Raw genomic sequence first — 20587 nt, 5'->3', positions numbered from 1 at the left:
CAAAGCTGCCAGACAAACAGTGCAGAACTACAAACACCTACCTGTTGTGCTTTTGAACTCCACTGTGAAACTCAAGCTTCCTTCTACCAGGTACAAGAGCTTAGGACTGCATATGTACACATCTGGAAAAAAGCTAAGCAGGATGGCTGATGAAGTACAGGCATAGCAGCACTCATGACATAAAGTGGACTAATAAATCCTTTTACAACAGAACACATGGATCATTGGGTCTATTATGGTCGTCTGTGACGGACTACAGACGCTGCTTACCAAAAGGTCCAGCCTAGAAATGCTTGTTAAAGTAATTATTCAAATTTTACTAAGCAGAGGGCCAGGTTGGGTCTATGATATTACACAGCCAAATCTTAGCAGTGTTCTCCCAGCAGATGGGAGCACTCCTCCTTACTTCTATGATGGCAAGATCTAAATAAGATCGTCCAGTGACAGCGATGGAAATCTGCAGTTCTCTCCTGTATTTTGTTGTGTCCAAGTAAACTGGAGCATAGCCATTTGACCGGAGCAATGTGCAACCACTTTAATGTTGACAACACTCAGCAAACAAATCGGAAATTATGTATGCAAAGTAGGGCAGGGCAATATGGGCAAAAATATTTATCACGATATTTGAAAATTTGCGATAACGATATAATTGACGCAAGACAAAATACTTTACAACTCCACAAACTTTATTAGTGCAAAAAAAAACAAAAAAAAAAACAAACAAATGTATTTTCACTTAAGCAAGCAGCTGTTTTTCATGTGCATTCAAGCTATATAAAAATTTTACAGTGCAAATGGTAAAAAGGTATTTCCAGTGGAAATTGGCCAACATATCCTGATCATAACCATGTATAATATCCACAAAACTTAAGGTTATACACACAAAATGCGGTAATATTATGTTGAAGCACAGTACGTATCACTCCGCGAGGCTCCTGCGCTTCATTCAACAATCCGCTTTCGCCCTCCTCATTCTCCGTCACCGCCATGCTTTTTCCGCCATGTGCGTATGAAAACAAAGGCACTGCGCATGCGCGTTTTACCCATATTCTATCGCAATATTTCATTTTCTTATCATTGCCTAACATTATACCGGTATTACCGTGAACTGTATAATATGGCCCTGCCCTAACGCAAAGTACGGAAGATTCAAGCAAAATTTGAAATACAATTTGATTAAAGCATAATGTGATCAATGGTTTAAATGGCTCTCAAGTTTGGATTTAACCTCACATTTAACCTCATCTACTGGACTGCATCCAGTTTTCACAAAGACACAATCTCTCCAGTGTGTCCTGGGTAGAGTTGCCGAAAGGAAAAAACCCTAAGATATTAATACTAAAATTTTCAACAATAGTGATACAAACAGTGCTCTCTTTGCCAGGTGGCACATAATTTTATACGGTACTAGTGGTGCAACGGATCAAAAATCTAACAGTTCGGATCGGATCAATTTTCGGATCAGCAAAAAAGAAAAAAAAAAAGACAACTTTAAGTATTTTTTGCCTATTAAAAACATTCAACTCAAGACTCATTCTACCCAATTATATAAAAACAAATTAAGGTGCAATATAGGGCAGTACAGGGCTTTGTATCTACCACTCCGCTGTGATATAATGAGCGGTCACGGTCACGCAGCTTTCCGTTGACCTGGAGGTCCACCCGTTTGTAGTTGGGCAACAAAAGATGCCTGGGACAGTTCAGCCATAACTTTAAACTTTTCCTGCTCATATATGCTTGGAACGATCTTGTCACTGAAGTGGACGCGCAACGAGATACCATAGCGTGACTCAAGCACGTTCATCATAGTTTAAACCCCTTGTTTTGCACAAGGAAATACGGCCTCCCGTCTGCAGCTAAACACCCCAGTAGCTTTTGTAACAGCTTTAGCCCGGTCAGATTGGGCAGCAAAGGGCTGCTTAAATGCCGCAAACTCCTCTGCTCCTCCACTTGGATCGCTAGCGCCGACCATAACTATCGCTTGACAGACCTACCACGCGCACCATACACATACTTTTTTCCTTCTTTTTCCAATCTTCGGATCACGTGCGTGCCAAACCGTGGAGTGGGATCGGTTTGGATTACGGGTCAACTGTGATCCGTTGCACCACTACACGGTACCATGGCAGACAGACACACAGCCCTTCCTCTCACCAACAACCAAAACACTCAATGTTCATCACAATGAACACTACTTTACTGATCTCTTAAAATTCCCCTTAAAGTTCTTTTTTCAACAACATTGAAGTAATAAACAGTTTATAAATGTTAACCTGGCCAACACACATAGTTAGCAATGGGTAATTGCTAATAGTTACCAATGACCCATTGGCTACATTAGCCACCAGTTATCATTAACGCAGCGGTCGGCAGACTATAGTCACGGATGGAATATCGAACTGTGGCAGCGCAGACTGTGATCAAATGGAAAACTGGGAGGGTTGCTGACTGTACAGAGCAGCGGGGGAACCATGGCCGAACTGAGTCAAGAGTCCAGAGTGTGAGGAACTAGTCCAAGCAAATAAGGAGTGATATCAGATGGACAAGCGACTGTTTTTACGTGTTGTCGTTAGAAACAGCGACGGTAAACCCAGCATGTGACTCTGCCGTCCGCTTGTTTATTTTCCACATAAACCTTTCAAAATAAAGCTGAAGATCCTGTTGAGATTTTTCAAAATAAACTGAAATGATGACAAACAGAAGGACCAGTCAAAGAAAATCGAGGACCTTATTTCTAAACGAGGGGCTAGCATGGACATGGTTGGTTATGAAAAGTCTGACACGGACCAGAAAACTGTACTATGCTAATTATGCAGGAAACCGGTCCCCACCTCAGACTCAAACACGACAAACCTCTTCTGCCACCTGCGCAAGACTCACGTGAAAGAGTATGGGGGGAGTTTACGGATGAGAAGCAAAAGAGAGCCGTCAGGTGCTAGAAACAAATAAACCTTAGACTCAAACGTTAGAACAGGCTTTTCCCCGCAGCACGCCGTGTAATAAGAAAATGGCAGCCATTACAACTTATGTCTAAAACTGTATAGTTTCACGCAACGGTCAAAACACTTGACTCCAGGTACACGACACCCAGCTGAAAACACTTCACGCAAGTCAAGTTGCCCGAGATTCACAGAATTTACTGAGAACGTAAAATTTTTGTGATATATATCGTTGTCAGAACGATAAATGTCTAAAATCGGGATATGAGATTTCACTGCATCCCTTCAGTGCAGATCAGTAGAGGCTATACTTCAAGTTACTCCCACATAATGGAGCTACCTACAACTCAACACCATAGTTGAGGGTGGGAATGTAGATCAACCAGTATCAGGAGCTTTGGTTTCCTAATACGTTCTCCCTTTATGACAACAGAGAAGATAATAATCTGACAATGTGATAATGAGATGAGCAAAGAGACACTTGGCCAAGCTCAGCATTTTGATCAAAATGCTAATGCACACATGCACCAAGTAAAAATGGCAATGTAAAACTTGGAAAAGATAGTTGGGGTTTAGAACTTTTGGTTTTTATTAAAAACAAAAAACAAACCCAAATTAATGCCCTTATAGTCGGCCAAAAGTACATTTCTTAACATTTCATTGTCTCAGCAGTGAATTAAGAAAAGCACTGCAAATTCATCAAAAATTAAAAGAGTAAGTTGCAACCAAAATCATTTACTTTCATCTTAATTCAAAGTTGATAAAAATGAGGTGAACTGCAGTGTGACCACTGCTGTTTACATTTCCACAATTCAAAGACAAACTCAAAACTGATTAACCACTACGAGTATCTGAATACTCAGCTCCACATACAAGTCCTCGCTGTAACAACTGTCTATATCCTGCTAACAGCTGTGACATGCTGTCAGGGAAACTGGTTTTATCACAGCTGACTGCCAAGTGCAAGTGAACTGTAAGTAGATCCAAATTCTAGGTGGGTGAATGTTAAAAACAAACAAAAGAATGACTGGTAGTTGATACTGTTATGCTACATTTCCAGAAATTAAGCTGATATGGATGACTTAACCACCATTCAGTACTGCTAGACATACATTTGCAGTATTTGAGAATCCAGGAAAGAAACACTGCCTTCAGCAATGCTATTATGGCTTTGACTATAGCTGATAAACCAGAGGGCATCCTCTACCATGGCCCACAACTGTATAAACACACAGATCTCTCTTTTGGGTCATTTTATCCTGTGTGTGGGTTGTTCATCTGTACTGTCTGCAGTTTTGTTATTTCTACCAAACCCAGCCATGCCAGCCGTTACCTTGGCAGCAGCTAACAGGGATACAAATAAATATGGCTAACACAGGGCTTATCTGCTTGGCTTACTGTAAGCCTTACTAAGAGAAACCATAATAGGCGTAGGTAGGCTGTATACATGAAACATCCTTGGGTGTTGCCAAAAAACAAATACTCATTAACCCAGATACTACCAACCTGTTTGTGCAGTGCGTGCATTGACAGATGAAGTGTGTGTTCAGTGTATGTGCATACATGCATACATAAAGTGTCCTGAATCCCATTTCAGGTAAGTGTTCAGGTGAGTATCCTGCATTGCTTCGGGGCCTTAGCGTTTGAGCGTACAAAATGTGCTTTATTATCCAGGTTTCACTGAATACGATCTCAACACCAAACAACAGCCACAAGCCGTTAAGGACTAACCAATGAGCTGAGCGTTTTACTGCAGGGTCTACCAATACTAGAAATGTGGTAGCTTGTCATCTTACTCTGAATAGTGTTTGCAGGAGAGATGCAGAGCAAACATAGCTGGGATAGTGACAAAACAAGAGGAATGGTTCAAAATACGTTTGCCATTGTTGCCAAAGCAGTCATAAGAACTTCACATAGCCGACGGCAGGGCTTGATTGATTGCATTTTAATAGCAATGAAAATTAAAATGATAAGGATACTTTTTTGCACTTCTGCTAATAAGCACTGTTTTCTTGTTTTCTAAATGAAGTACATTCATTTTCTTTGCAGCAGCGCATTTTCACCTTTCCCGAAAAGTTCAAGCTCACTTGCCGTTTATGCAACTTGAGCCAACGTGATTAAAAGGAAGCCCTTAGTGAACACGAGCCATCTAAAGGAAGAAAACAGGCTTTCAGTAGGTGAGCTGATAGCATGACCACTAACTAATATGTCTGCAGCCGCTTTGGTCTGACAATCGCTTGGGATTTCTCACGCGGTTACTTTCTGCAGTGAGCAGCAGTTGGATCATGGTGGTGCTGCTTGCCCTGTGGCTACTCTGAAAGTATGGCCAAGGCATGCAAGTTCAGTGCTGCCTGGGCTTCTTTTTGCCCACATCCACATGTGCAGACTTCCCACAGTTTAGGATGCAGGCTAAGAGCAGGTCACCATTTCTTTGCAGGACTTGCAAGTCCTAATTATGAATCAGCTCTCTACAGGATGACCCAGTGTCCCATACAATGGCCAACACTTTATTAATTTGCCTTCCCTCTGAATTAGATTTAAAGTAATAAAGAATACCCTATGAAAACTTCAAAAACTGCCTCATCTATAGGTGTATGAATACTCAGCCCCATAATGTTTAATATTCAAGATCACAATATCGATCAAAACAATTGTAATAATTATTGCTGCCTAAGCCAACAGTCACTATAAAAACCCATCACCACAAAGTCCATCAGTAAAAGACATTTTAACCCCAGGAAGTCAGAAACCAACTTATCAAAATATTTCAAAGAGGTCTGTTTAAAGTTAAACACGTAGGATTTATTTTAGAGATAAGCAAACTTTTGACTCCAGGGGTGTTAAAGGATAATTAGGAGCAATAAAAGAAGTTTAGTTTAGTACAATTTACTGTTGTACTTTATTCCTGTAGCACTATTTATATATTACAACTGTGCAGTAAGACAAAACAGCAGTTCTACATAGATGAATGAGAAGTTATGGGAGCGCCAAACAAAAAACATGCGTTTATTTCCCACATGCAGAATTTTATCTCTGTGGCTTCCGTATAGTTCTAACTCTTTCAAGGACAGCAGAGTCGGCTGCTGACTAGGGCTGCCACGATTAGTTGACTAGTCACGATTATGTCGACTATCAAAGTCGTCGACGACTGATTTAATAGTCGACGCGTCGTTTGAAGCTTTGTAAGATCCCAAAAGACGCAGGAATAAGTAGTAGGATTTAAGAGTGTAATAACGCACTGAAACAGAAGATGGCAGCACTGCATGTACAAGGATGCCAGCTGCCGTTAAACCCCGAAGAAGAAGTAGTAGCAGCTCTGTCCCAGAATTCATAGCGCAGCCCAGCTCAGTTTCCAACAATGGCGGCAGCTAATTAGTTTTAATGTTACTCTTATTATTCTTTCTGGGTCACAAAATAAACATTTAACATATTTTCAAGCGAGAATGTAGCTGTGTAAACCTCAAATATCTGCTCAGTTTATCAAGATACCACATATTTTCAAAAGCGCTTTGACGTTTTCGGAGACGTCTGTTACCCACTAGCTCGATAGCGAGCCGGGGGCAAGGCTCACTAGAGCCCGTGAGAACACCGGACTCCCGGCAAATCGTTTTCAAACCCACCGCCGTCTTTCGCTACTCAGGTTAAACATGATGTATAAGTCACTTGGATAACTTAAAAATGTTATTGTTTGGCTTTTTTTAGTATTTTATTTGTTCCTGAGTAAATCGGTTTGGCTGAGATCAAAGTTATAGTTTTTACACAGCTGAATAAACGTCAAGCAGACAGCTGATTATCAGAAGTGTGAGATGCTGGAGAATATACTCCGGTGTCCTGTTATATTTTAGATAGCAAGGAGTTTATTAAACTTCACCGAAACAATCTGCAGATTTCATTAAAATTTAATAAACTATCATCTTGTCTTTATTTTTAGTTAGCACATACCTTAAACACTTAAAGCTGTAAGCTAATGATGGTTATATAAGAGCAGATGCTGCTGGTGCAATAAGCTGTACATCCAATGGATGCATGATGTGATTAGTCGATTAATCGCAAAAATAATCGGTGACTAGTCGACTATCAAAATAATCGTTTGTGGCAGCCCTACTGCTGACATACATTAACTAAACTGATGGTTGCTTCTTTTGTCATATAAAAAATTAAATAAACCCCTGGGCTTATATTAAGCAGGCTACCAAGTGTGTAAGACCATTACAAAAACACTTCAGCAGTATGTACACGTCCCCAGTTTTGAACGATATAGTTTGGTTTTCTATTTCTTAAACACGAACAAAAACGGATGCAAGCAGTTTTGACCGTTTTAAAGACGTTTGCACAATATGAGCAGTATTGCATGAGAGAACAGGTAGGTTTACAGGTAAGTTTTTCAGTCACATGACTCATTTAACCTTGAGTCAACAGTCGATCAACATAAATGCCTGAATGTCTCCAGTTATTGTTTGCACACTGCAGTGATGCATATCATAAACTGCCTTTTCTTATGTTCACTGCTAAAGGACACTGTTACTTAACCCATCACAACGCAACTCTCTGCTCATGATTTATTGTTATATTTCTGAACGCACCTTCACATTTACTTTCAAATTTAAAATGAAAGGAAAATTATCCACCCTATTACCAATATCTGTCAAAGCTTCGTCATTGTTCGGGAAGCCAATTAATCACAGCCTGTATATCACTTATAATTATCACAAGCATTTCTACTAAAACTCTGTATTCAGTAAGGAGAGCAAACAAACTGTACACAATTAATTACTTGTGACTTTCATTAGCTACAGAGCGGGCAGCGAGCACTCCTCTGACCCTGACTTTTACACCGTGTACTTACAGAAGAAATCAGGCCTGTTGCTGATAAACAGCTGGAATAATTGCCTTTCAATAAAACAGCAACACTAAAAGGCAACAGCCATTTTACCGCTATATCAAACCCAACTTAGGAGAACTATAAGCATACTGTACAAGTAACTACTTTTGAGCTTCATATTCAATTTGGCACAAACGTTCGAGCAAAACCAGTCTACCAGCAGCACAAGCAAGCAAATTCCAAGTGTCACTTTCTTCCTTCTTATAAGTCACAAAAATCCCAAATCTAACAGCAAATCTAAGAGGTTACAAGCCAGTGGAGATAAAAGATCTAAGGGCTATTATACATGCAGTCAAAAACATAATAAAAAAGCTACACTAAGCATGACAATCTATAAAAGGGATAAAAGAGGTCCATAATAGGCTCCACATGAAGACAGACAACCAGACGGAGCTAAAACCAACGCTGTAGCTAGATAGCGCTTGGGTCTTTTTCACATAGGCTTAAGTAAACAGGCCATTTCTTGTTCTGAGAGGGCCTTTATAACAGCGAGCACGATCAGGCTGCATACAGTAGAAGGCAATGAGTCCGTGTTACCCTAATTAACAGAAATCACCACACTTATTTCATACAATTATTTCTGACCATCTTGTACAAAAATATATATATTTTTGAGTAGATACCCAATTACAACATTGCCATTTTGTTTCAGTTGAGCTTATTACACTGGGAGGTGAGGGATTTATGCAGTCTTTATACTGGAAGACAAGCATCTATGAAATTTCATGATGTCTGTGCAATACACAATAATAATCCTTTAATTAGCTCTTTTTCACCATTTTCTGGTTTTCCTTCCTCCCAACCCCCATTTACTTCTGGTTACCATGAAGCATCGACTCCAGTAGATCAGAGTGACACAGGTATCAGTTTTTAGCATCCGAATATAAAGAGAGGAGGAGAAAAGAAAAAACAATTGTTGGTTCTAGTAGGGCTGCATCTCAGTATTTGATTATTATAGATAGGCATTTTGCCATGTCCTTTTTAGAACTTGGAAATCTCATCCAAGGTTAGAAACTTGACATTTTTGGGAGCATTAAAAAGAAAAAAGGCACTCAGAATAGTTCTCTACAAGAACATTTGATTAACAAAAAAATTATTTTAAACTGTATACATTACACACGATCTTTCTTACAATCTAGTCATTTTTGATACCACAAGAAAACAGTTACTTTTTAATCCGCTTATTTTTAGTGTTAGATGCTGATGCAGCAGTTTGTGAGAACACCTTTAGCATCAGGAAGTCAGGATTCAGTCACCTGTGACAAACTACACAGTCTCTCAAATATCCTCTGGCATGTCAATGAATTTGTGCGACTTACTGTGAAGTTTACTTAAACTATTTCAGGTTACAACGCAAGACAAACACCAAATGGCATTCAAAGGCATAATGGCTCTGCTAATCTACCTTTAACGCACACAGACACACACCTGAATAGCATTTCCAGCTCTCTGGAGAGGACTCATTTCCCACAGCAAGCCACCTCAGTGCAGGCCTTTTCTAGACTTAATTAAAATGCAGCCCTTGCTCATCACTGAAGCCACACTTCACTCCGAGGTGTGTGTGCACAGGAACAGGCAGAATCTACTCAGGGACAAAATATTTAGTAGTGGAAGCGTTCCAGTTCCTGACTGTAGTTCAAGTAATACTGACCATTCACTTTCAAGAGTCTGTGTGAAGAGCAAGAGAGAAGCTCGCTGGCAAGATTTAATTCTCAAATAACCTCCTCCATCATCTACAACCCAGAACTGCTTAATTCCACCGACCTTGGCCAGTCTCCTCCCTCTGCTGTCTTATGGGTGGTCTTCTAACAAAAAGAAAATCAGCAGGGGAGATGTTTCTCATGAATCCTTGTGGCCAAAGATGCAAGACTACGGAAGCTTTGAAGAAACACAGTAAAGATTACAGACTGCGGATTTTAATTCAGTCGCTGGTTTGAATTCCTGGGTGAGTGGCTGCTTCCAGCTATTCCACCGTTAGACTGAAAACACAACCTGAACCACACGAGTGCATTTTGCTTTGCATATCACATCACACGCAAATCCTGTGGTGATCGGAGCAATTTAGCTCGAGCAATCGTGGGTGTAGTTTTGCATGCGAAAGCTGTAAAACAACACAATCACACCAGTGGTTTTTCGAGCCAGATGGTTTGTGTGTGGTGTGGGTGCATCCCGAAGCAAAGCAGTGTGAGACAGTGAGGAACCTGCAGACTTACCCAGCAGGAGCAGCTTCAGCTCCCTTCTCGCATCTCTCTTGTCTCGTCGGAGCTGCTTCTCGATCTCAGCGTTGATTCGTTTGGACTCCTTCGCCTCCTCACTCAGGCAACAAGCCATCATGGAGTCTAAAGTCATCACCGCATGAGCGGGGGGGAAGAAAGCCCGTTTGAGGAGAGGTGTCGGGCTTACACCTCACACAAAGTACCAGATAAAAAAAAAAAGAAGAAGAAGGCCTCCTGTGTGCACAACAGTCCGATCCCAACAGGTTATATCCAGACACTGATAATGGAGCTCGATAGTCTCGTTGCTTGGTGCAGACTCTGGCCTCCCTTGTTGATGGCAAAGCTGCTGTCAAGTGTTAAATATTTGACAGCTTAACGTTAGTCAAAGTCTCCAGTAAAACCTCAGGCTACAGTGACTGTGAGCTCATCAGAAAAAAAGAAACGAAACATATCTGCAAATATCCCGAGGAACTACCGAGGGTGCGAATAACCATTTTGATTTCATGGACCGGTATTAGTTTGTTAACTAGCCTGAAAGCTAAACGCTGCTAACGTTATAACCAAGCTAACAGGTTGAATTTATCTTCAGCGCACTTTGTTTTCTTGCTTAGCCTAGTCAATTTAAAAATATATAGACATATTTTTCTTATACTAAACTACTAACTTCGGTCCCACACACAGCGGGACACAACTGCCTGGCGCGGCCACCACATTTGTCCAATCCCCTCTGCTGGCTGCCCGGCCGAGTGCAAGCCTAGCCGCCCCGAAATCAGCGCTCCAAGTTACGCCCGCGCAGTGACAACGAGCCCCAGTCTGTCCATCCAGAAAGGTTGGTTTACTGCCTCGAGTCCTCCACGAACCGCATGCACCTGTGCCGATGAGAGAAAGTGCGCGCTCAGAGCAGGTATGTCTCGCAGGCGGAGGGACCAAGTAACCAGGATAGGGGGCTAAATGGGAAGGCTAATTGTTAGCTAGCTAGGTTAGCTCAGAGAGCCTTCCCTGGAATTGCAGCCCAAAAAACAGCCAACTCCTACTGACAGAGAATCCTGACTGCATTAACCTAGCGTTCCCCAAAATAAACTCGCCAACACCAAACCCCCCTCCCCAAAGCGCCAAAACGTCTTACTGGCAGTCAAATTGACCCTTGTCCTCCGTGCATTTTATCGCTCCTGGTATTTTTTTTTCCTTTTCCTGGTGGTGCTGATCGCTCCTCATCACCCACTCCTCAGCTCCGGTGTGGCGCTGTCGATTTCGTCACTTGGGATATAAGTGATTGATAAGAAGAAGAGCGAATCAACACGAGGCGTGTGGGTGTTTCAGGCGGGTCTTTCCAGCACGCTTAACTTCCCAAGTTTGCTTGAGAGGAAAAAGTCATCCTCTTTGGAGGCGTGTCGGAGGAAGCGACTGACATTTGACTGGATGGGCAACGCCCATCTCCCGTCAAAGAGCAGCGCACTCACATACAGCCTGTCTGTGTTGTGCAGTCAACTACAAGAGTTTCACCAGGTCATTTCCGAGACTACTCAAACAGCGAGCTGCAGGCAGTGGAAATAAACTAAGCGGCCTTCTATTTACTTAAGTGCAGTAACTGAGTGCTGTGCAGTTTTGAGATGAGCTACTTCTCCTTCCTTCCTTCTCCTTTCGTTCTAAAGCACTTTTCATTAGTACTACTACCTACCCAATAAGATGTAATATATGCCACTCACATTCTGTATAACAACCCCCTTTCCCAGCTTGAAACTTTATAATATCTCATTTATCTGATATTTGAAGTTTAACATTTGTGTGATATTGAATGCAAGACTTGCCACTTCCTCCACCCTATCCCTGGCATCCTCTGCTGTCACACCAACCCTCTGCATGCCCTACTTCATTAGATCCAGGAATCTTCACTGTGGTCTTCATCTTTTCCTCCTGCATTACAGCTCCATACTCAGTATTATTATCCAGTATATCCACCATCTTTCCTCTGCACATTTCTCTCTAACTTTGTCTTCCCTTTTAGCCATCCTGCCATCCCTCTGTCACAAATCACCCCTGACACTCATCTCCACCTTTGCCACCCTTCCTGCACTCTCTTCATGTCCTTTCTGCACTGTTTGTTGCTTTAAATGGTTGACACCAGGTATTAAAACTCATTTACCTTCTCTGCACGCTCACCTTTCCACCTGACTCCCTCTCATTTGCGCCCATGTATTCTGTCTTGCTTATCCTGACTTTCATTCGTCTTTTCTCCAGAGCATACCTCCACCTTTCCAGCATCTCTTCCACCTTCTGCCTACTGTCATTACAGATCATTATTCCATTTGCAAACATCATAGTCCACAAAAACTCCTGCCTGACTCCATCTTTCAACCTGTCCATCACATTGCAAACAAGACACAGTGCAGCTCCTTCTGACGTGACTCATTTCGCTCATAGGCTTCAAAAGGACGTATAAACGATTTTGTGAAACTGTCATTTGAAACTTTTTCTTGTTTTTAATGACTTGGAAATTTATTCACTATTTTATCGTTTTGATTTTATTACACTTATACGAAACAGGTCTCTCTTGTAAAGGAGACAATGGGACTATCTGTAAATGAAATCCAAGTTAAATAAAACATCTCCACGCCTGCACAGGTATCTGGACTAAACTTGCTTTGAATGCCTTCCTGTACTTCCTCATTCTACCGCCAAGTCTCCTTGTCCCCTTTCCTCTGTCCAGAGGATACAGCAAACCCCTTATTGGCACTTTCCTGCAGCACCACAGCTGTACTTTCCCAAACATCTAGTGACTCTTCCATCCCACTCACAGCTTGTCTCAACTCTTCACTGAACTCTGAATATTGTTAATTGTTCAACTTCCACCATTTAATCCTTCCCTCTCTCTGCACACGCTTCCTCTTCTTGACATCCAAAGTCATCCTGCAGATTACCATCTAAAGCTGCTGAGCTACATTCTCTCCTGCCACCACCTTTCAGTCTCCTTGCTCTGTCAGACTGTACCCCCCTCCCCTCTCATAGATTACCCTATGCTCCTCCCCCTTCTTAAAGTGCATGTTTACCAGCCATTTCCATCCTGTTTGCAAAATCAGCTGCATGTACTATCATGTCAACAAACAAAGGAAACAAACAAGTCATACAGGAATTATAAAACAAAGTTTCACATATACTTAAGAAAGTGACACATGTACAAGGCCAAGTTCAGCAACTTGCACGTCACATACAAATTAACAGAACAAATTGACTCTGAGTCATCAAATACCAGCTGTGGGAATCTATTCATAATCACATATTCACTTTGCTTTTCAAACCCCTGACTCACTGTCGGTATACTTGCCTCTTAGAACGGTTATTAACGTGTTAAGTTTTGTACTTGAGTTTATGAGTGTGAGAGATTAAAAAAAAAATACTCAAGGTCTTACAAAAAATGGTGACAATATTTTGTCAAAATTAAAGCAAGTAAACAAAACTAATGTTATGAAAGAGTCAAATGTCAAAACACAGGTTTGTTTTCTCATTTTAAAGAGTTATATTCTAATGTTGTCTTATATGTGCTGTTACGACTGATCACAAATAAACTTGCCAAAATTTCAGTTATTGCTAATAATTACAAAACATATGAAAAAGAACTATATTTGAGTGAAATGTGCAATATTTTCCTCTAAAAGTCATGAAATAGGGACAAAATCTGGGACAATGTAGCAGAAATAACCTCATTATTTACTTCGTTGTGAGTTTCACAGGTTTGCATTTCCACAACACAACATGCACAGTGTGTGACAGACTGTTTTAGCTGGTGTGATTTTGTCCACATCTATATGTTCCATACAGACCAACAATGGAGCAAACTTAAGTAACAGTAAGAATGCCACAACTTAAATTAAAGAGTCAGTTCATTGTAGTAAAGGTGGAGAAGTATTCACATCACATCATTAAACCAGCTCCCTGTTTGGATTCGAGACATAGACGCCCTCTCTGCTTTGAAGATTAAGCATAAAACGTATTTGACTAAGCTTACAGTTAGGGCTGGATCAGGTGACCCTAAACCATCCTTTAGTTATGCTGGGACAGGCTCAGGCTGCTGGGGGACTTCCCAGTGGTATGAAACAGTGCTAGACAAATAAAACAGAGTTGAATTGATATTAAATGAATATAATAATATACTGAATATATTATAATATTGGTAGCATTTGATCCATACTATTATATGGAAACCATAATTGGAATTTAATCTGCCTTCCAAAGATTCTATTCCAAAATTTCTAGCCTTCCTACACAGCGATCAAAGCTGATCTTACGGTTCTCCTAGTTTGTAACAAAAAAACAGATGTTAAAGAAATGTGTATATATATCTATATATATGAACTTCTAGTTAAACTAACTTTAAATAATAATAGTCAATTATTTAATCTTTTAAATATACCACAGGTGTATAACATCTTCATTCCAACTTTATCTTAAAATAGATGTCTGGGCTAATAAAGGAAAGCAACTCCAAAATTTTGTGAAATACTCATATGAAGATGGGGAAGAACAGTTATGCTTGTCTACAATGTAGAGGTTTTGTTGTCAATTAAATAGGAAGGTGAAAATCAAGTTTACTTTGATAAATGTATCCCCAGACCCAAAGGGAAACACCTTTGTTTTAGCCATTTTTGTTATTTCTCTTTCAGGTAATACTGGGTGTGCCGGGATGAGCACACTGAAACAAAGAACAATCCTTCTTCACTGCTTAGAGTCGTCACCCGCTCAGCTGCAACAAGCAATGAGCTGACAGACAATCTTCTAGAGCCAAGTGACATCTTGTGGACATTAGATGTATTTGCAAGAGTCAACAACTTTCAAACTCATTTCACATAATGCAGCAGTATTTTTCATTTCTTCCGACTGTGGGTTCGACATGTTTAACCTCTTTAGACCTTGTTAGGTTTAATCTAACTTTGACAGAGAGAATAAATTAAGAGGCCAATGACACTGAAATCTGAGTCATAGACATTGGGTATGACTACAGATGAGAAGCTATCCCTTAAAAATTCAATAACTATCTTTAACCTGGGTGACTAATTGCATGTTGTGTACAGCAAGCTTCGTGCCGAGAAAGATGGCAAATCTGATCTTCTGATCTAAGACTAAAGAATGAAATGTGTGGCATATCAGCACACTCGGTATGCCCAGTATTATCAGGAAAATCTTCAGACATGACTCATGACATTACAGCCCGACCTGACTGCCCACATCTTTAATGAGCTGTGCCTCCTGCCAAAATCCTCCACCTACTGAAATTACTACCAACCCTGTTCATTCACTATGAACTCAGTCAGATAATTACAGCTGTTCACCAATTCAGGGTCATTTTCACCAGTAATGTACTGGGTATATTTTGTTTGTTTGTTTGTTCTTTAAAAAACACATTAAAAAATTTTCCAAGATGATCACATTATTCCACAAAGCCAAAGATTCATAAGTCTGTATTCTCTTTATACACGGCATTGCTCTCTCATTGTCCCACACTTGACTGACGGAGCAGAAGAATGAGGAGAAAATAATCACCAACCAAATATTTCAATTAGAAAAGAAAGCAATTATTATAGCTTTTCATTCTGTTATGTGGCACTTAAGTCAACTCTGAATATTTTTTTTAAATGAGGAAATGCGTAGTTATTTAATTTATTTGACATTAATTTTATTGTGAAATACTGTTTGCTGTTTCATTATCAGTTTGTGGTTGGCTATTATTGTGTATGAGGGGTAGGGGCATATAAGGACAGCACATACTTTTCATCTCAGTGTGAAAAAAAATCTTTATCTTCATTACTCTTGCAAATAGTACCTTAAAAAAATTCCCGACTTTTACTAATAACATTTAAGGTTATTTAACTTAAAATCATTGCTTCATCTCTATTGAGGGTGAATGGTCTGGTACTATAGTGCCTTTCTATTCAGCTGACTGTCTTATTACATAATCACACACACACACACACACACACACACACACGAGTAACTCAGGGTTCAGTAACTTGCCCAAGGATACTTTAGCATGCAGACTGAAGGAGTAAATATGTAGTCCCAGAAATTAGTATACAGGGAGTGCAGAATTATTAGGCAAGTTGTATTTTTGAGGAATAATTTTATTATTGAACAACAACCATGTTCTCAATGAACCCAAAAAACTCATTAATATCAAAGCTGAATGTTTTTGGAAGTAGTTTTTAGTTTGTTTTTAGTTTTAGCTATTTTAGGGGGATATCTGTGTGTGCAGGTGACTATTACTGTGCATAATTATTAGGCAACTTAACAAAAAACAAATATATACCCATTTCAATTATTTATTTTTACCAGTGAAACCAATATAACATCTCCACATTCACAAATATACATTTCTGACATTCAAAAACAAAACAAAAACAAATCAGCGACCAATATAGCCACCTTTCTTTGCAAGGACACTCAAAAGCCTGCCATCCATGGATTCTGTCAGTGTTTTGATCTGTTCACCATCAACATTGCGTGCAGCAGCAACCACAGCCTCCCAGACACTGTTCAGAGAGGTGTACTGTTTTCCCTCCTTGTAAATCTCACATTTGATGATGGACCACAGGTTCTCAATGGGGTCCAGATCAGGTGAACAAGGAGGCCATGTCATTAGTTTTTCTTCTTTTATACCCTTTCTTGCCAGCCACGCTGTGGAGTACTTGGACGCGTGTGATGGAGCATTGTCCTGCATGAAAATCATGTTTTTCTTGAAGGATGCAGACTTCTTCCTGTACCACTGCTTGAAGAAGGTGTCTTCCAGAAACTGGCAGTAGGACTGGGAGTTGAGCTTGACTCCATCCTCAACCCGAAAAGGCCCCACAAGCTCATCTTTGATGATACCAGCCCAAACCAGTACTCCACCTCCACCTTGCTGGCGTCTGAGTCGGACTGGAGCTCTCTGCCCTTTACCAATCCAGCCACGGGCCCATCCATCTGGCCCATCAAGACTCACTCTCATTTCATCAGTCCATAAAACCTTAGAAAAATCAGTCTTGAGATATTTCTTGGCCCAGTCTTGACGTTTCAGCTTGTGTGTCTTGTTCAGTGGTGGTCGTCTTTCAGCCTTTCTTACCTTGGCCATGTCTCTGAGTATTGCACAGCTTGTGCTTTTGGGCACTCCAGTGATGTTGCAGCTCTGAAATATGGCCAAACTGGTGGCAAGTGGCATCTTGGCAGCTGCACGCTTGACTTTTCTCAGTTCATGGGCAGTTATTTTGCGCCTTGGTTTTTCCACACGCTTCTTGCGACCCTGTTGACTATTTTGAATGAAACGCTTGATTGTTCGATGATCACGCTTCAGAAGCTTTGCAATTTTGAGATTGCTGCATCCCTCTGCAAGATATCTCACTATTTTTGACTTTTCTGTGCCTGTCAAGTCCTTCTTTTGACCCATTTTGCCAAAGGAAAGGACGTTGCCTAATAATTATGCACACCTGATATAGGGTGTTGATGTCATTAGACCACACCCCTTCTCATTACAGAGATGCACATCACCTAATATGCTTAATTGGTAGTAGGCTTTCAAGCCTATACAGCTTGGAGTAAGACAACATGCATGAAGAGGATGATGTGGACAAAATACTCATTTGCCTAATAATTCTGCACTCCCTGTATATTTGCACCATCCTTAAAAAAAATCTGCATGATGTTCAAGTGGGAGTATAAGACATAATAATAAAGTATATTAAATATAAAAAATATTCAGTTCAGCTTTATTTCCATAGCGCTAAATCACAACAAGCGTCCCCTTGAAGTGGTTTATACTGCAAGGTAAAGACTTTACAACATTAGAGAGAAAGCCCCAACAATCAGAAAATCCCCCATGAGCAGCACTTGGAGGAAAAACTCCCTTTTAGCAAGAAAAGACCTCCAGCAGAACGAGGCTCAGGGAGGGGCGGCCATCTGCCACAGCTGACTGGAGGTGAAGGGAAAGAGAAGAGAAAAAAGGAGAACACAGAAAGACAAAGGACGAAACACAAACTATGGAAGGAAGAAGACAAGAGTTAATGACGTGCAGTGGCAAATAGAAGGGAGTGGAGATGAAGAGATTGGTGTGCATAATGGGAAGTCCCCTAGCAGTCTGTGCCTATCCCAGCCTAAGTGAGGCATGGTGCAGGGTCACCTGATCCAGCCCGAACCATATGTTTTACCAAAAGGTTTTAAGCCTAATCTTAAAAGTAGAGGGGGTGACTGTCTCTTAAATCCAATCTGGGAGCTGGTTTTACAGAAGAGGAGTCTGATGACAGTTGAAGCCTCAAATACCACAAGTAAGCCTGCAGTCTGAGAGGAAAGTGGTCTGTTAGGATAACCATGAGGTCTTTAAAATATGACAGGGCCTAATTATTCAAAAGTTTGTATGTGGAGTGATGGATTTAAAACTTCACACTGTATTTCATAGGGAACCAATGAAGAGAAGCTTTTTTTAACCCCATAAACAATAATATGCCACGCTGTGTGCATAGACTCCTGTTTGGAGTGATGTTAACCTGATGAGAAGCTGCCTGCGGTGCTCTATTGTTTCTGGTGTGTCACACTGTCTGATAGATGCTGTCAGATTAATCATTGATCATCTCGTGTTTCCCTCAGCAGCCGGTGACATGGGGATAGAGTCTGTGTTACTGCCGCTGCATGTACAACAAACAAGCAAGCACATAAATAATACAGGTTCTACACAAAGTGTTCCATTGTACTAAGAGATCTGGATCCATCTCTGCCAGCAGGTAAACACTACAGATGTCTAAATCCCTGTAACGGGAAGCACGAGGAAGGTTTTTTTTGTTTTGTTTTCCTGTTACTGTCATTCAACGCCCACTTTTTGCGCATGATTCCCCACCGCTTTACCTTTTCCGCTTTCTTTCCTCATTTCTCTTGTGTTCTCTCTCTCTTGTTCCTTGCTCCTCTATTCTGTCTTCCTTTCCTTTTTTTTCTCTCCCTAAATTCTCACTAAACACATCTTTGTTGGCAAAGATTTTAGAGAATTATATAAAGGAAGGGGAATGAAAAGGGGGGAAAAAGCCTACGAAAGGCGTTCTTCAAAACACAATATTTGCACCATTATCATCTTAATAAACACACAAATGTCAAGAAGAAGAGCTACAACACAGCCGCACAATACACACAAAAGATGACAAGTATGGCAGGGCTTTGTTTACAGAGTAACACCTCTGTAGAAGTCCAGCCTATTAGAAGCAAATAAAATGCATTACATATATTAAAGCTTTAATTACTTGCTGTAATTGAAAACACACGCACACACATATACACTAAAGACCCCATATTCGCCTCACCTCGTTGCCATGGCAACGTGGGGCTCAGGTGATCTCAATATATGAAACCGTGAAAGCTGGACAAACCGGTTCTGCCAGGTGAGACAAAAGTTGGACATCCAAACAGCAGCCAAGAAGAGGAGTGACAGATCTGCTGCCCTCTTCATCTTTACTCTGAAAAACCTTTGCACGGTGAAAAATCACTGAATCACTGAGCCTTACACGGATTCCTGACGGTTGGAGTACTTTGGGTGTGTGCTTTTGTATTGTACTAGACCTGTAACCATTTTATTACATGTCATAATTAAGATGTTAAATTTTCACAATAATATTCTCGGTTTTTTCATAACCTGATAAAAAGAAAATGCTTGGATTTGGTTGTTTTAATGAATTAATTTAAATAGTTTTAATGAAAAGTTCTCTAAATCATTTTGAAATGTAGAAGTGTAAAACTAAAGCTTTTTTTTTTTTTAAATATAACATCAGGTTATTAAAAATAAATGAGTAAAAAGTAAATGTCTGTGAGTCAGTGATTGCCCCCAGCTCATGTGAAACATGAAGCCGTGGAGCCTCTGCGGTAGCTGAAACTTTATCCGCGGACTCTTTGAAAACAGTCAAAACAGACATAAAAAAGAAGAACCAACTTCCGGTTATGTACTTTCAAAATAATAGCGTCTGCACAACAAGCTCAAAGGTTCTCCTGCAGTTTTAAATAAAAATGTCGAATTAAAAAAAAAAGAAGAATTTTATTGTTTATAACTGTTAGCCCATTCCTCTTCTTGCTTTTCTAAAGTTCTATTTCAGTTTATATATTTAAAAGGGGCAATGCAGTTTAGCATAGTTCCTATATGGAGCATGAGAAGGATGTGCTGCCAGAGTTTATAGCTATTGCTCATTTCAAACCCTTGTCCCTTGCTGGGCTTTTAAATCCACATTGCATAGAGAAGATTTACAACTTTCAATTACATGAAACCATACTACACTGTAAAAATAAAATTATAATAAATACACATAAAATAAATAGAGTAAGAAAAATATCAGTGTGTGGGGTATTTTTCACGCGAAGCATTTTTATGCCTGCATTAAAAGAACATTAAATCAACCTCAGCTGGTGTAATTAAACGATAGGCAAACATTTGCCACACATGCAGTGGTTTTTGGAAGCATTTGTCATACTGTGTACTCTGTCACAGGTGTAAATGTCATGCATGATCCAAACTGTGAGGCTCGTGACGAAGTTGTTTACTCTAGAACAATATACCCAAG

General features: G+C 40.3%; 1 protein-coding gene across 3 annotated transcripts in view; it reads right to left on the bottom strand.

Annotated features, from left to right (window-relative positions):
* The window catches only part of LOC146362133 (guanine nucleotide-binding protein G(q) subunit alpha-like), a 35714-nt gene extending 24416 nt beyond the window's left edge, over nucleotides 1–11298 (bottom strand). For 2 of the 3 annotated variants that reach the window (XM_084920931.1, XM_084920930.1), the window contains exon 1: nucleotides 10035–11298. In XM_084920931.1, the coding sequence (XP_084777057.1) occupies nucleotides 10035–10170 (136 nt within the window). In that variant the 5' untranslated portion in view covers nucleotides 10171–11298. The remainder of the gene's footprint in view (nucleotides 1–10034) is intronic. The other variant, XM_084920929.1, reaches the window with a different exon arrangement.
* Nucleotides 11299–20587: the final 9289 nt, after the last annotated feature.

The sequence above is a fragment of the Perissodus microlepis genome, chromosome 23, assembly GCF_051167445.1.
Source record: "Perissodus microlepis isolate ML-2025 ecotype Zambia chromosome 23, ASM5116744v1, whole genome shotgun sequence".
NCBI classification, from domain to species: domain Eukaryota; kingdom Metazoa; phylum Chordata; class Actinopteri; order Cichliformes; family Cichlidae; genus Perissodus; species Perissodus microlepis.
The sequence above is the reverse complement of the archived record's forward strand: the minus strand, read 5'-3'. Positions and strand labels throughout refer to the sequence as shown.